The sequence below is a fragment of the Rhinolophus hipposideros genome (genome assembly GCF_964194185.1).
Source record: "Rhinolophus hipposideros genome assembly, chromosome: 19".
In the NCBI taxonomy this organism is placed as follows: Eukaryota; Metazoa; Chordata; class Mammalia; order Chiroptera; family Rhinolophidae; genus Rhinolophus; species Rhinolophus hipposideros.
The window spans coordinates 40,657,006-40,670,705 of NC_138065.1; the positions used below are offsets into that span (position 1 = coordinate 40,657,006).

General features: G+C 39.2%; 2 protein-coding genes across 2 annotated transcripts in view; one reads left to right on the forward strand and one right to left on the reverse strand.

Annotated features, from left to right (window-relative positions):
* NIBAN1 (niban apoptosis regulator 1) overlaps positions 1-13,700 on the forward strand; it is a 131,467-nt gene that overhangs the window by 21,643 nt on the left and 96,124 nt on the right. The window lies entirely within an intron of this gene.
* On the reverse strand, positions 6,697-7,069 carry LOC308487547 (large ribosomal subunit protein eL33-like; the record flags this gene model as incomplete). The annotated part of the gene is made up of 1 exon (XM_081025930.1): positions 6,697-7,069. The coding sequence occupies one exon, from the start codon at positions 7,067-7,069 to the stop codon at positions 6,737-6,739; it is 333 nt and encodes a 110-aa protein (XP_080882056.1). The 3' UTR covers positions 6,697-6,736.

Here is a 13,700-nt window from a genome sequence, read left to right on the forward strand (position 1 = left end):
TTTTTGTATCATTTGTACTTTTCGGTTTTGAGTTCCTTTAACTCGGGCAAGTCCTTGTAAAGAAATCTGATCACAGAATCCATCAGTTTTGAAATTTTCAAATAAGACTTACTATTGAATTGCCTACACCTAATTTATCAATTCTTTTTAGAGTTCCTTATCAAAACTTTCCAACACATTCAACTTAGTAACAATTCTTTACTTTTTGCACTAATATTTAGTCAGTTTGGATGATATTTAATTTAAATTACTTATCCGCAATATGCAGTACAACTAGCATGAACAGGTTTGGAAGGAAACACAACAGACATTTGATAAGTACACAGCGTGCAAGTGGAGTAGAGGTACTAGAGAGTAGTCTATTGAACTTGAACGCTGTGCATCAGCAAGTGTGTTTTTGAAAGATAGTGAAAAGCCTTGAGTAAGCGGAGGATGGGTAAAGTGGACTCTGTCATATGCTAAAATGACATCATTGCTGTTGCCCAAGGTTCGTTATTTCACTTAATTGGATGAAATCTTTGTTCCTTGGAATTAGATCCAAGTAGCAGTTTCCCTGGTTACTTCCTCTCTCTATAGAGAAATAAAGTTGCTATCCTGTCCAGGCAGTAACTTGTCAGACATTCTGCTTTTAGTGTATCATCTCCCATCAAATGTTCGGTTAGTCGAAGTTTCCCATCGCAAATATTTCATGCCTCTGTGCCAGCATTATAAACTAAATTAGGAACACGTCATCCGTTACTTCCATTGGGCCAGATAGTCTGTTAATTTCAGTGTCATCAACGATATGATATCTTTTCTTCTCATTTAATCCTCATTTAAATGTCTCTTCCCCATCTTTACTACCTAGGTTCATGGATTTTTCACACAGGTGATAAGTGATATTTCTTTACATCCCTTCTTTGGTACTATATATATGTATATATATATATATATATATATATATATATATATATATATATATATATATATATATATATATATATATATATATATTACCAATTCCCAGTATTATTATGAGATTGTATTTACCATCTTATTCTCAGGTTACCATGCCCTGTATTGGTCCCATATAACTGTGAGACCCATGAGAGTCTCACTTTGGAAATTTTTCCCAGTTGTTTTCTTGTAGGAGTCTTATGGCTTCTCTTGAACAATTCTTTTTCTTATGACATGACTACAGACCTTTTGGGTAACTGGGTTCATGGTTTTACACGAGCATTGCTTTCTTTTTTCTTTTATATTCAATTTAAATACCACCTAATTGTCTCTAAGACTTTCTTCTCTGTCCTCATAAGATGTACTCCAACCCTACCCAAAGTCCACCATTGTAGTACATAAAGGCATCAAACAGAAAAGGCCATCCTATTCACCAATCACCTCTTCATGGTAAGCTGTCACTTTCCCAATATTCTCTTTTTTTAAAGTCCTACCTATTGAGAGAAAGAGGTATAAGATCCCTTCTTGTGCCCACTTTTAGTCTCCAGCCTGTGACTTCTTAGGTGCTAGTGAAGCGCCTTTTGTCTTCTAGCAATATGATCCACTCCCACGAAGATCCATGGAAATCATGGGTTAGTGGAGCTTAGTGTGTTTCAGTAAACTGTTATATTCCAGAGCTCGTCACCAGGAAGATCTGCACAAAGCCCTTAATACCCCTAACAAGAAGTGGTGACTTACCCTCTTCCTCCCAGGGCTTTCCACTTGTTTGTAAGCAAGAGGACAGAGACCATATTTTGCCTGTGTACCCAGCACCATGTGAGGCCCATAGTAGGTGCTCAATAAGCATTTGCTGAATGAATATTGAAAGTCATCAGAGAGACTCATTTGGCCTGCAGGAGTGAAATATAAAAAAGTAACGGAGAATAACAGAATAGAGATGCCCACGTGGTCCCTGGCTTTCAGTGGAGCAAGGATCTTTGTGCCTAATAAAAAGTTACATGGCTGTTCTGATAGGATTATTTGGCCTCTTGACAATTACAAGTGAAATTCGGAAATAAACATTTGATGTCTAGACGCAAAGCACTCATCATTTGAGCACAAGTGAGACTGACATGATGAGACGGCAGAAATAAGGCACTTGGCATCAGGTTGTAAGAATGCCGTTCAGTGGAGCTTAGATGAGGCAGGGAAGTCAGACCAGCTTCAGACACAAATCTTTCAGAGCAGTAGCAGGTTTCTTTATTCTAGGGGTGGTTGGATATCTATGACTCCTTGATGTTCCACAGACACAAACAGATATTGGCGGTGTCCATAGAGGAAACAGGGTAGCAGTTGCTCTATAGCGGGGCAGGGATAAACGTAGTATGTGGTTTCTCCATATTTCTTTTTGGAAAAATCATCCTACCCACCCTACCTCTATATGTGTGATAAGCTTCAAATTCTGAGCTTTCTTTTTTCCTTTTGGGTCCTATTTTTCCACCGTGAACTATACTTCTTTGTGTCGCCCACTGTGTCTAGTATACTGTGCTAGAAAATTGAGCAGCTAACGAGGATTTTTAAGGTTAATTCAGCTAAGATCCCACTAACTATATGAGAAATGATGTTGGAAGTTATTTCTGAACAGTAATTTGCAGTCGTTGAGTTACTGGTTTTGATTTGCTGAACTGCATTTCCTTAGCAAGCTACTACAGATATTTAAGCAGCGAGGTGTGTGATCAATTTCTAAATGGCATGGTTGGTTTTTGTGTGTGTGTGTCATTCAGCATTAACATTTGATAGCTTCGTTAATAAACCCCATTTACAACCTGTCTGCTTCTATTAGGAAAATAGAAAATTCTCTCTAAGAAATGGCATTGATGCATCGGCGTATTAAAGTTACGGTGATTGGAGGCCTGTTAATTCCAGAGAGTCACCATTTTAAAAGTTGAAGTCTGAACTAAAACATTAATAACGTTGAGATATAATCTCTTTTTCTTTCCTTTTCCAGGACAAGCCCATTGTTTTTATATTTATTGGCTAATGTAGGCTTCCCACAGAATTCATTCTGATATAATTTTGTAACTGAGAGTACGTATTAGTCTTGCTAGCTCAGAAGGATTCTTCACAGACATCTAAATCAAAATGTCTTGACTTGGGGTCAGAGAATATGAAGTGGTAGAATTTTGAGTCAATATTCATTTTCCTGCTATCCAGAACTTTCAGCATATTATTAAAGGGGCCCATGACTCAAAAAGCTGAACCATTTTCCTAGACATCTTAGATGAAAAAAAAAACTATCACGTTGTCTCCAAAATAAGCAAAACACTTAGCTCATTTTCATTGATGTTTTTATGTTAGCATGTTTCTTTTTCCTGTTTTGGGTTGGAAGATTTTTCTGAAACATCACTGATGTTCAAGTCACCTGGAGGAAATTTTCTCATAATTGATGTGACAAGTGACGGGCTGGTCTTATTGTTAGCGCACAGAGTTACAGAGTTTGAGTGTGAGAGACTGCTCTCACCAGCCATTACTTTGGTGCTAAATGTGGGCAGTTAGTCAGGCTTGAAAATAGACTGTGTCCAGGAGAAATGTGATTCTTTTAAAAATGGCAGCTCTTAGAGATGTTGAGTGAGGATACAGGGACCTACAAAGAAGGGAAAAGGAGAGTATCACTGCATCTTTTGGGGATTAAAAACTAATGAAATTAGGGTATTTTGGAGAGTAAAGTCAAAACCTCATTTAGCATGTAGAGCCTGTCCCAGGATTCCTGGCCCTGAGTGTTGCCCCAGACCTTGATCCTGGATTCTGAAAGTGACCGGAAATCAATAGCTCTAGAAACCAGTGGTCTTTCTAAAGGGGCTGTGTCATCTGAGGGCTGTGATGTCACTGTCAGAGTCCTGGCCCTGGGACACAGCATAACACAGCTGGTGGGAAATGATTTTCTTGATTGATGTGTATTCTGTGTTGCTTAATGGATAAACAGAAATGTATTTTTAAGCTCAAAAAGCATTCTCCGGTAGGAATTCCATGAGCACCTGGCTCCCTGACTTCTCTTGGTTCCCTCTCTCCTAGTGGCTTGTATCTACTTTGTGTGATCAGAATATGGGTGAAATGGGAAGGAATTTTCCTTAAGCAGCAACTGGGGTCAGAAAAGGTAGTGTTGAAGCAAATACTTAAATACAAGCAAATCATCCTCATTAAAAAGCTTTTCCTATAGGCCAGATAGGATTTCTCAACAAAGGAATTAAATAGACATTGTCCTTACTTAAAAAAGAAAAAAAAGGCAGCTCTTAGTATATTTTTACTGCACATACGTCTAAGATTAAAGTTTACCCACTAGATATTTTTGTAAAAATGTCTTTAAACAAGTGATGAAATTCAAGGCTTCTGTCTATTTCATTTGTGTTCTTCCTGCTGTGCCACAGATTTGCTCCAAAGCTAAGTGTTTTTATATTTTATTACCTGCAACATGCATCTCCTCTTTTAAACTGAAAACAACTAAATGGACTTTACAAAGCTTAACTTTCATGCACACAGGAAGTGGAAAGATACAGTAATTACTCTGTTCTTTTTCTGATAGTTTATTACTGTATGTCTTGGCCTACACAGCTTTCATTATGAACTAGTTGCTCCCTGAAAAATTGTTCTATAGGTCGGTAATTTTGGTGTATTTGAGTCAGTGCTAACACAGGGGCCACAGGAAATTTTAAGTTGTACCACTTAAATTGTTTTTATTTTCTAATGCAGGCTCTATGATGTGCCATGTGTTATGTTGATATGGTTTCTGTTCTCGGGCTGTGAACTGTGGGAAGTTGAGTAAAGATCAGTCCTCTATTTTAACATCACCCACTTTTGAACTGTCTCTGTATCCTTTCCTATGGTTAAAAACTTCCCTCTTTTCCTGAGAACTGTGAACATCCTTTTTATGGGAGACTCATCTGCTCTCTGCCCGTCCCCGTTGGAGCAACTGACTCCATCAACCCAGCTACAACTTCAAACACTCCAATCGCAGACTTGCCCATCATCACCTGTACTATTCTGTATATTTCCATGAATTGTGGAGACCAGACCTTAATGAGGTGTGAAGAGGTCAGAGAGCTGCAGAATGAATGGTTGAAGAATTTGCTACAAATTAGGGCTAATATATGTGGTCTCCTCTATCTCCCAGCAGCTGACCTGTTGCTTAAGCCCAATTATAAATGCTTCTCTGAGAATGTTGTAGGAACATGACAACAGATATCAATCTGTGATATCAACAAGCATGGGACATAGGGACACTTCTAATTGGTTTTTAGTAACCAGAATAAAGTAGCTAGTATTGTCAGATATATGTGTTCTGTCCCCGCTCCCCCAATCCAAATTCAGGAGGTCCTCGATGGAGTCTCTCCCAGATTCTTTAAATAAAAGTGTTGACACTTTAGATGTTCAACTTTCCTAATTTAGAACAATACTTGTTGAGTGGACAGGGAAAGGACTCCCAAAGAGCTTCAGTTGGCTTTAGTTTATTTGTCTGAATTTCTTCTCTTTCCTTAAATGTTCTCCTTTCCTTTTTCTTCTGTTTGCCAAATCCCTACGTGGTTTGGGTATGGTTCTATGTGATGACCAGAATCAACAAAATGTCTATTGCATTTTCCCATAATATGAACCAGAAAATAGTTGGGACATAAGAAAGGGCAGATAAGTGAGTCCAGATGCCCTTTCTGTTGTATCTGTTTGCAGCACATTGTTCCTTTAACCAGCCGGGAGCTGTTAGGAAGTCAACCCATTCAACCCATATCAAGCCATGAGTGACAGAATGGTGATGATTTCACTATATCTTTTCTGTTCGGAAATAGAAAGGGCCTCCTCATACTTTTATGAAGATTATTTTTGTTTGTTTGTTTGTCTTGTTCCTTTGTTGCTTTCAGTTTTATATCCTACATATAAATGAAGTCATGGTTCTTGACTTTTTCTGTCTGACTTATTTCGGTTAGCATGATAATCTCAAGATCTATCCATGCTGTCGCAAAAACTCATGGACACAGACAACAGTTTAGTGGTTACCAGACGGTGAGTGGGAGGGGGAGGTAGAAGAGGGAAAAGAGGGTCAAATATATGGTGATGGAAGGAGAGCTGACTCTGGGTGGTGAACACACAATGCAGTACATAGAAGAAATGTTATAGAAAGGTACACTCGAAACCTATGTAATTGTATTAATCAGTGCCACCTCAATAAATGTAATTAATGAATTTAAAAAGATTATTTTGTCTGTTAACTGAGAATGCAGAATGCACTTAAGCATTTTTACTCATGGAACTAATGAGAACAAGTCTTCAAAAATGTTATTGTACACGTGTTTTGCTTCACTTTCTTGCCAAATGCCTGCTTAATAGTAGGTTCATAGAAATCATAATATTGTCACAGATTTTAAGGCAATAGTAGTCTTCTCCCCAGCCCCCTACTAAAATAGTGTATACTAATATACACTAATTAGGATCCTATCTACCTGTCACTGTGCTGTCATCAGAAAAGCATTTAAAAGTAATACATCATGAATTGTCCCCCCCCCCATATTGTTAAGCCTTTTGCTGCTGAGTGGTGTGTGTGGGGGGTGGAAGGGGAGTCTGTGGTATTGCATGCTTTGAGGAATCTTTAAAGTTACAAGTCACTACCAGGCCTGCAAAAGTCATTTGGGGAAATGTCTTCACTACAATGCTCTCATGCTACCATTCGCAGTTGCTGATTTCTTCCAAAGTGGGTGTCTTGCAGCGGATGTGGAGTTTCTTCTTCTTTTTTTTTTTTACAAGAGAATAAATCCACTTTATTTACTTTTCAGTAAGTTTAAATCCTTGAGGGGTACAGCATTACACGGATTCTGTGTCCTATGGCTTTAGCAGGAAGGTTGCTTCGGAATTTGGCACGAACCATACCACTGTTTCCATGAGCACGAGTTACCTTTCCCCAGATTACTCTGGTTTTGTTCGGTTTGCCAACAGGAGTCACTGTGTTATTCTTTGCCTTGTACACATATGCACATCTCTTGCCTAGATAGAATTCAGTTTCATCTCGAGCATAAACACCTTCAATTTTAAGAAGAGCTGCGTGCTCTCTCTGGTTCCGGAGACCCCGCTTATAGCCAGCAAAAATGGCTTTGGACCACAGCCTTCCAGACATATTTGTCGTTTTAGAAGTCCTGTTCCCAGCAGGCCCCCAAATTTCAGCAGCAAGAACTCCCTGGAGTTTCTTCTTTAGCCTCTGCATTCCAGAAACAATTCTGTTGGTGCCACAGCAGGAGGAGCTATTCTAGCAAGCCAGAGGCCTTAGTTGCTGGGCTCTCTTGCCCGAATGATGTCTGGATGACCACACAGTCTTTCTCTGAGGCAAGGGGCGTCTCCTCATAACCCCACGACCTGACCTCAGCCGACGACCTGACCTCCTCATCCCTTTCCTCTTACTCTCGATCTGGAGCCTTTGCTTTCTCCTCTTGGAAACAGGGTGAAATCTTTTCTGTCTTACAAACATCATCATCACCATCTCCAGCCTCACTACCAAGACATCCTTCCTATGACCTTTTGATATGTTATTCCTTGGGCTGCCATGCCATCTCTCTCATTTCCTTCACCATCACCCTTTTTTCAGGAGTGAGGTTTTCATTACCTTCTCTCACTCTCACTCCTTATCACCCTTTATTCCTGTCTGTACCTTCACTTGTCTGCTAAAACTACTAGAGTGGACCCTTGAACAACACGGGTTTGAACTGCACGGGTCCACTTATAGGCAGATTCTTTTTTTCATCTTGTAAACAGACAACATAAATTTAAAGTATCAATGAATATAATACAGTACTGTAAATGTATTTTCTCTTCCTTATGATTTCCCTAATAACATGTTCTTTTCTCTAGCTTACTTTATTGTTAAGAATACAGTATATAATACATATAACACAGAATATGTGTTAACTGACTGTTTATGTTATTGGTAAGGCTTCCACTCCATAGTAGGCTATTAGTAGTTAAGTTTTGGGCGAACCAAAAGTTATATGTGGATTTCAACACAGTGCGGGGCCAGTGTCCTTAACCCCCATGTTGTTCAAGGGTTATCAGTAACCTCTATGTAATCCATTTTTCTCAGTCTTCCTCTTCTTTTTCCCTACTGTTGAGACAACCGCTTTTATTTGAATCTCGTTTTTGACTTTTGTTTCCATGAAGAAGGCTGTCCTGTGGTTTTCTTTTATCCCTAGCTAGTCTGCCTCTTGCCCCATCCCTGTTTTTCTTCTCCACATTGGGAAATGTGAGATTATTCCAAACTCTATCTGCTCTCTTTTCTTCTGTTTCTGTATTCCACTTCTGGATATCACCTTTGTGACCTAACTCTCAAGTATACACATCAATGTAAATGATTTTCTTCTGAGTGCTAATTCTGAATCACCATCTGCTTATTGGATATTTTCTCCAGAAGATCTTCTCAGAGACTCTCCCAGAAATAGATATTGGCCATCAAAAACTTTAATTTATTCGGAATTTTCCAAGTGCTCTGTGAGAGTCTGGAGATACAAAGATGAATCGGATGTGTCTCTCCCACCAGGGGTTTACAATCTGGTTTGGGAGACAGAGGTCTAACTGTGCAATAATAAGAGTGGCCAGTGCATATTGAGCATTGACCTTGGGACGTTTGGTGCAGATCCCTTGATGTAACTTACCCCATGTCTTCCCAACCAATCCTTTAGGTATCAGTGTCTGCATTTCATAGATGAGGAAGTCAAAACACAGAAAAGTTAAGTAACTTGCTCAGCATTCTTTGGATGTCAAGTGGCAAAGTGGGGAGCTTGAAACCAGGTGGTCATTCCTAAATCGTATGTGATACATACATTTAAAATGTGTCTGGAGGGGCTTTGTGAGTTACAGACCGTGAGAAGAAGCAGGCTCCATTGGGGAGCTCTAAGAATAGGAGAGAAGCCCTGGACTTACCACTTTCTGCCTGTTTATGTCGTTCTCTCTGCCTGAGACTTTTTTCTACCTTCCTGTCTGTCTTCAGTTATTTCCCCTGGATGTGTAACTGTCCTCTGAACTCTGACAGCCTGATTTATGGCACTTATGTGGTACCCAGTGCACCCTGCCTTGTACTGAACATGCCATATCTCACCTCTGCCCAGCACCAGATTCTTTATAATTTCATTTTTATAATTCTGTGGCTTCTTGTGCAGTTGCTCATGACAGCAACTCAATGCACAGTTATTGACTCTTGAAGGAATGTTAGTCAGGGCCAGAGAAGTAAAATTATTAGAAAAGTAAGTCAAGATAATCCATAATCCTTGCCAGATGGAATCATAACCAATTTACTTGAAGAGTAAATTAGCAAATGGATATGTGATAATATAACCTACTCCAAGTAGCTTGATTTAGCTGCTGCAGCCAGCTTTTAAAGATACAGTGTATCTACCTGCCATGAGATGTTGGTCACCATTACTGTGGCAAACTGTAAAATTCTACCTTTAAAACTTTATATTTGGTATCTAAGGTCTCTCAGAACTCTCTAATTCTTTTGGCAAGAAGAATGTTTAAATGACCTCCATCAGAATCATTAAATTTTCTGAAGGGAAAGCTTAACAGGATTTAAAAATACATTTTTACTGTATTTTGTAGTGACCACAAAATGTATTTTTGACTTTAATGTATTTTTAATGTAGTGGCTTCATGCTGTCAAAACAACCACTTGAAAGCTGAAAATATGTTCAGCATACTTTTGTATTTATGTCTTAGTTCGAATTTCTTTTTTGATTCAAAACGAAAGATTTCGTTTAATTTTATTAAAAAGAAAGAAAACAGAGAAAGATAGAGGACTCTTTGAGCCATCCCCATCTCCTTATTCTCTGTTTCCTGTCACAGACAGTCCTCCACGAAATAGCAAATTCTAACTCCAAAATGTCTCTAATATTCTCCCCTTTTATCCACTTCCATGTCACTGTCCAACTTCAAGCCTTTATGAAGTGTTACCAGGATTACCACACCAGGTTTTAACTGACCTCACTAAGTCTTTTTTTTTTCTTTTTTCGGTGTTTTCCCCCACATCATTTTTCATATGTTTGTATAAATTCGGCCTGTCAAACCTGCCATGTTTCAGCTCCAGCCTTACCTATCCGTCAAACTTCCCCAGGTCCCTCAGACCATTGTCTTGTACCTGCAATGTGCCAGGTGCTTTACATACATTATACTATTTAGTTTTCACAATTGCTGTTTAAAACGTGTTGTCTTTATTTCCCTTTTATGAGAAAAACAAAAAAACAGGCTCAGAGAATTTACGTAATTTGCCTGAAGTCGCGCAGCAACACAGTAAGTGTTAAACTGGGATTTGAACCCAGTTCTTTCTGTTTCAAGAACCTGAGCTCTCTCTGCAACATTGTCTGCTCCTGCCACAGGCTCTGCTGGTGCCTGTCGTTCCTTTCATTCATCACATTTACAGTATTTGCAATTTGCTATTTCTGCTATACTCATTGAGGGCATCAGCCCACTTTCCATCTTTGTTTCTTCAAGGATGGCTCATGATAGGTAGTTAAGCAATATTTATTGAGTTCATTGATGAGCCAGACGATATGCAAACAACATCCAACCATCTCTGAGGGAATAATAGAATGTGGCCTTCTCTGTGTGGTGGAGTGGAGAAGCAGTAGCAGAAGGAGAGAACTAATGAGGGCTACTTCCTGAGTAGAATGGTTATAGGAGGACAATAAAAGTATTGTGCAACTTCTAGAACCATCTTAGGAAGGATTTTAAAATCAGCTGCTGAATGAAGCCAGGAATGAATACCTAGATAATTTTACTAGATTTTAAACAATGTTTATACTGCCTAAGATTGTTGCCTCCTTAGATGAATTTCTAATTAATCCTTATTAAAAAATGTGCCTGTGTAAATAACAGGGACGTGGATGAGGATGAAGGAGAGTCTTGCAGTGTGGCTTCATCCGAGACCCTACGTTTCTTTATTTGAAAATATTTTTATATTAACAGTGAGAGTGACTGTTGTTAACATGGTATAGTAAGCCAAAGAATGTTCACCAAAGGTATCAGGTCCTAATCCCTGGAACCTGTAAATATTACCTTATTTGGAAAAAAGGTGTTTGCAGATGTGATTAAATTAAGATCTTGAGACAAGATGATTAAATGCCATCACGTGTTTTCATAAGAAAGGCAGAGGGAGATTATACACACACACACACACACACACACACATACACACACACACACACCAGCCACAGGAAACTAGTACACCCTGGGAGGCAGCAGTGGAATAATGATGCCCACAAACAGAGAAACAGGCTCTCCATCCTGCTTCCCCTGGAAAGTCTACTTTCCTTTGCCAGGTGATCAAGAATGGAAAGAGTCTGCCTCTAGATCTACATTCCTGGAATTTGCGAGTTCTCCAGTAGTACTTTTCTCTCTCAGGATCCTCTGATCCCAGCATCCATCACAGTTCAGGCAGGGCATATGCATTCCTTTCGAGTGTACATAGCTTTCACTGCCTGGTGATGGAATCTGGGAACAGCTATATTTGGATGCAATCAGTTATAAGTGGGCAGCTCATGTTACTTAATTAGTTTAGCATACATGTACATCTTTAAATAAACTCAACTGTCCCCTGTTTTTGTGTCTATCACAAGGATAGGTTTGATTAGATCATAGCTATGGTTCCTTCCAACTGTGAACTTCTGTCAGTCTCTCACTGGTCCATAGTTGCTTTCAGCTGTGAGCCTGCAGCTTTTTCTCACTATGTAGCTTCTTATGCCACTAGACCCAAGCTGAGCTCTCTCTCAGCTACTTAAGTTCCTAGAGAAGGAGGATTGTTTTTCTTTCTGGATCCCAGGTCCTGGTCAAAGCTTAAAACATACTTAACGGTTGACTCAATTGGTGTTCCTGGATACAGATCGTGGCATTTACCCAACTAGGCTTCCTTTGGGCCAAGTACCTACGTTTCACCCAGCGTCTGTGAACACAGCTCCATCAAGCCAGTCTGAATTCTTACCAACTTTTATTCTCTTTTCTCATTGTTTTCTTTTAATACATTTCTAGCACGTTGTTTACTTTAGACCTTCCAGTCTCAATCAGGTTGACGTAGGTTATTTCCCCTTTCTTGAACCAATGATCTTCCCATATACATTCTGAGATCCTTCCCAACTCTCATCCCCACTTGTGATAAGGGTTTGGTATTGTTTCCAATTCTCACAATGTCAGGGATGTCACTTGGTTCTCAGATCCTCATCTCTGCATTACTATCAACCAGTATTGGTATTCACGAGAGTAGTTGGAACGCAGCTTTCTTTGTAAACACATTTTCAGCAGCTAATATAAGCCAGACATTTCATTTGTGTCCAAATCATACATTAGAATGCGCTGGGTTCTTGTTTTAAAGTTTCATTGCAATAGAGAAAGTAAATAACCACACAAATAATAGGATCAAGTGAGGGCTGCTGAAATATTGATGGAAATAATCCCAGGTACAAGTCAGTAAACCTAGGTTCTAGGTCCCTAGCTGGACACTGGCTAAGAACGTGGATTTAGGAGCATTCATTTTCTCATATGCCCGGTGGGTCTGTGGATAGTCTCCTTTAGGGAAGCTGTTGTGTGGATGAAAAGATGCAAATGTATGTGACGGCCAGTATTATTCATCCCTGGTATACAGTAGGAGATCAGTAAGAGATTCTTAAATTAAAAGAATAAAAGAGTATTCGAAGGAAGGAAGGGTCACAGTTGAGTGGATCCAAAAGGGTTTTGTGGACGATGTGGTGTTTAAGATAGGTCAGATTGGTGGCACCTGAGGACACGAACCTTCCATTTATTTATTTATTTATTTATTTATTTATTTATTTATTTTAATCCTTAGTATTCTTTACGCTCACAGTACTTAATATACGTTGAATGAATGGACTTTGAAGGATGGAGAGGATTCTGACGGGTTGAAATGGACTTGGGAAAAGGGCATTCCAAGCAGAGAGTACAGCATGGACATGGGACGGGGCCATCGTGCTGGCAGAACAAGAGTTCAGGCTGATAGGAGTACAGGGAAGTAGCAGAAGTGAGAGTAAATGTAAGCTGGGAATATTACATGGGTATTGAAAGGGTTTCCAATGGTAGACTTGGGGGAGGTTGTAGTTAATTCAGTATAGTTCCTCTCTAATTTCTGTTTCCAGCCAATCTTTGGGGGAGGGACTTTTTTGTCATGCTTTCTGGGTTATTGAGAGTTTATTGTTATAATTGTCATCTGTTGTGTTTCTGCTTTTCGTTGGAAGGCTTGTAGGCAGTCCTTGATAGGGATAAAATGTTTATTTTTCTATATGCTAAAGGAAGCAGACATAAAGAGACAGGTACTGAGAAGGAAAAGAGAAGCAGATACGTTTTTCTTGTTCATGCCCGAATCTTGCCTTTCTTAAATACTATGCTAAATATTAATCGCTTTCAAGCTTTTATTTTTAAGAAAAAAAATCATAAAATTCAGGTCAAAGAGCCAAATATACAAAGGGATTCATGATTTTTGGATGAATTGGCACTCTGTTTGTAGCCACCAATAAAGGAGTCAAATATATTTGAACCTATGATTTTCCATATATTCTGCAGTGTTTCAAGGAGTAATGCAAAAAATAGTTCGCAGTTGAACCAGCCTTTTCCATAACTCACTTCATAATTAGATGTTATGTTTCAAATGTTGATATCCCTGAGAGAGGTAATGCTAATGTACAGAAACAGCTGGGAGGTGTATTGAGTTACCCGAAGGAGAGGAGAACCGTGGAGAGGCTACTAAAGACAAACTTGCCTGG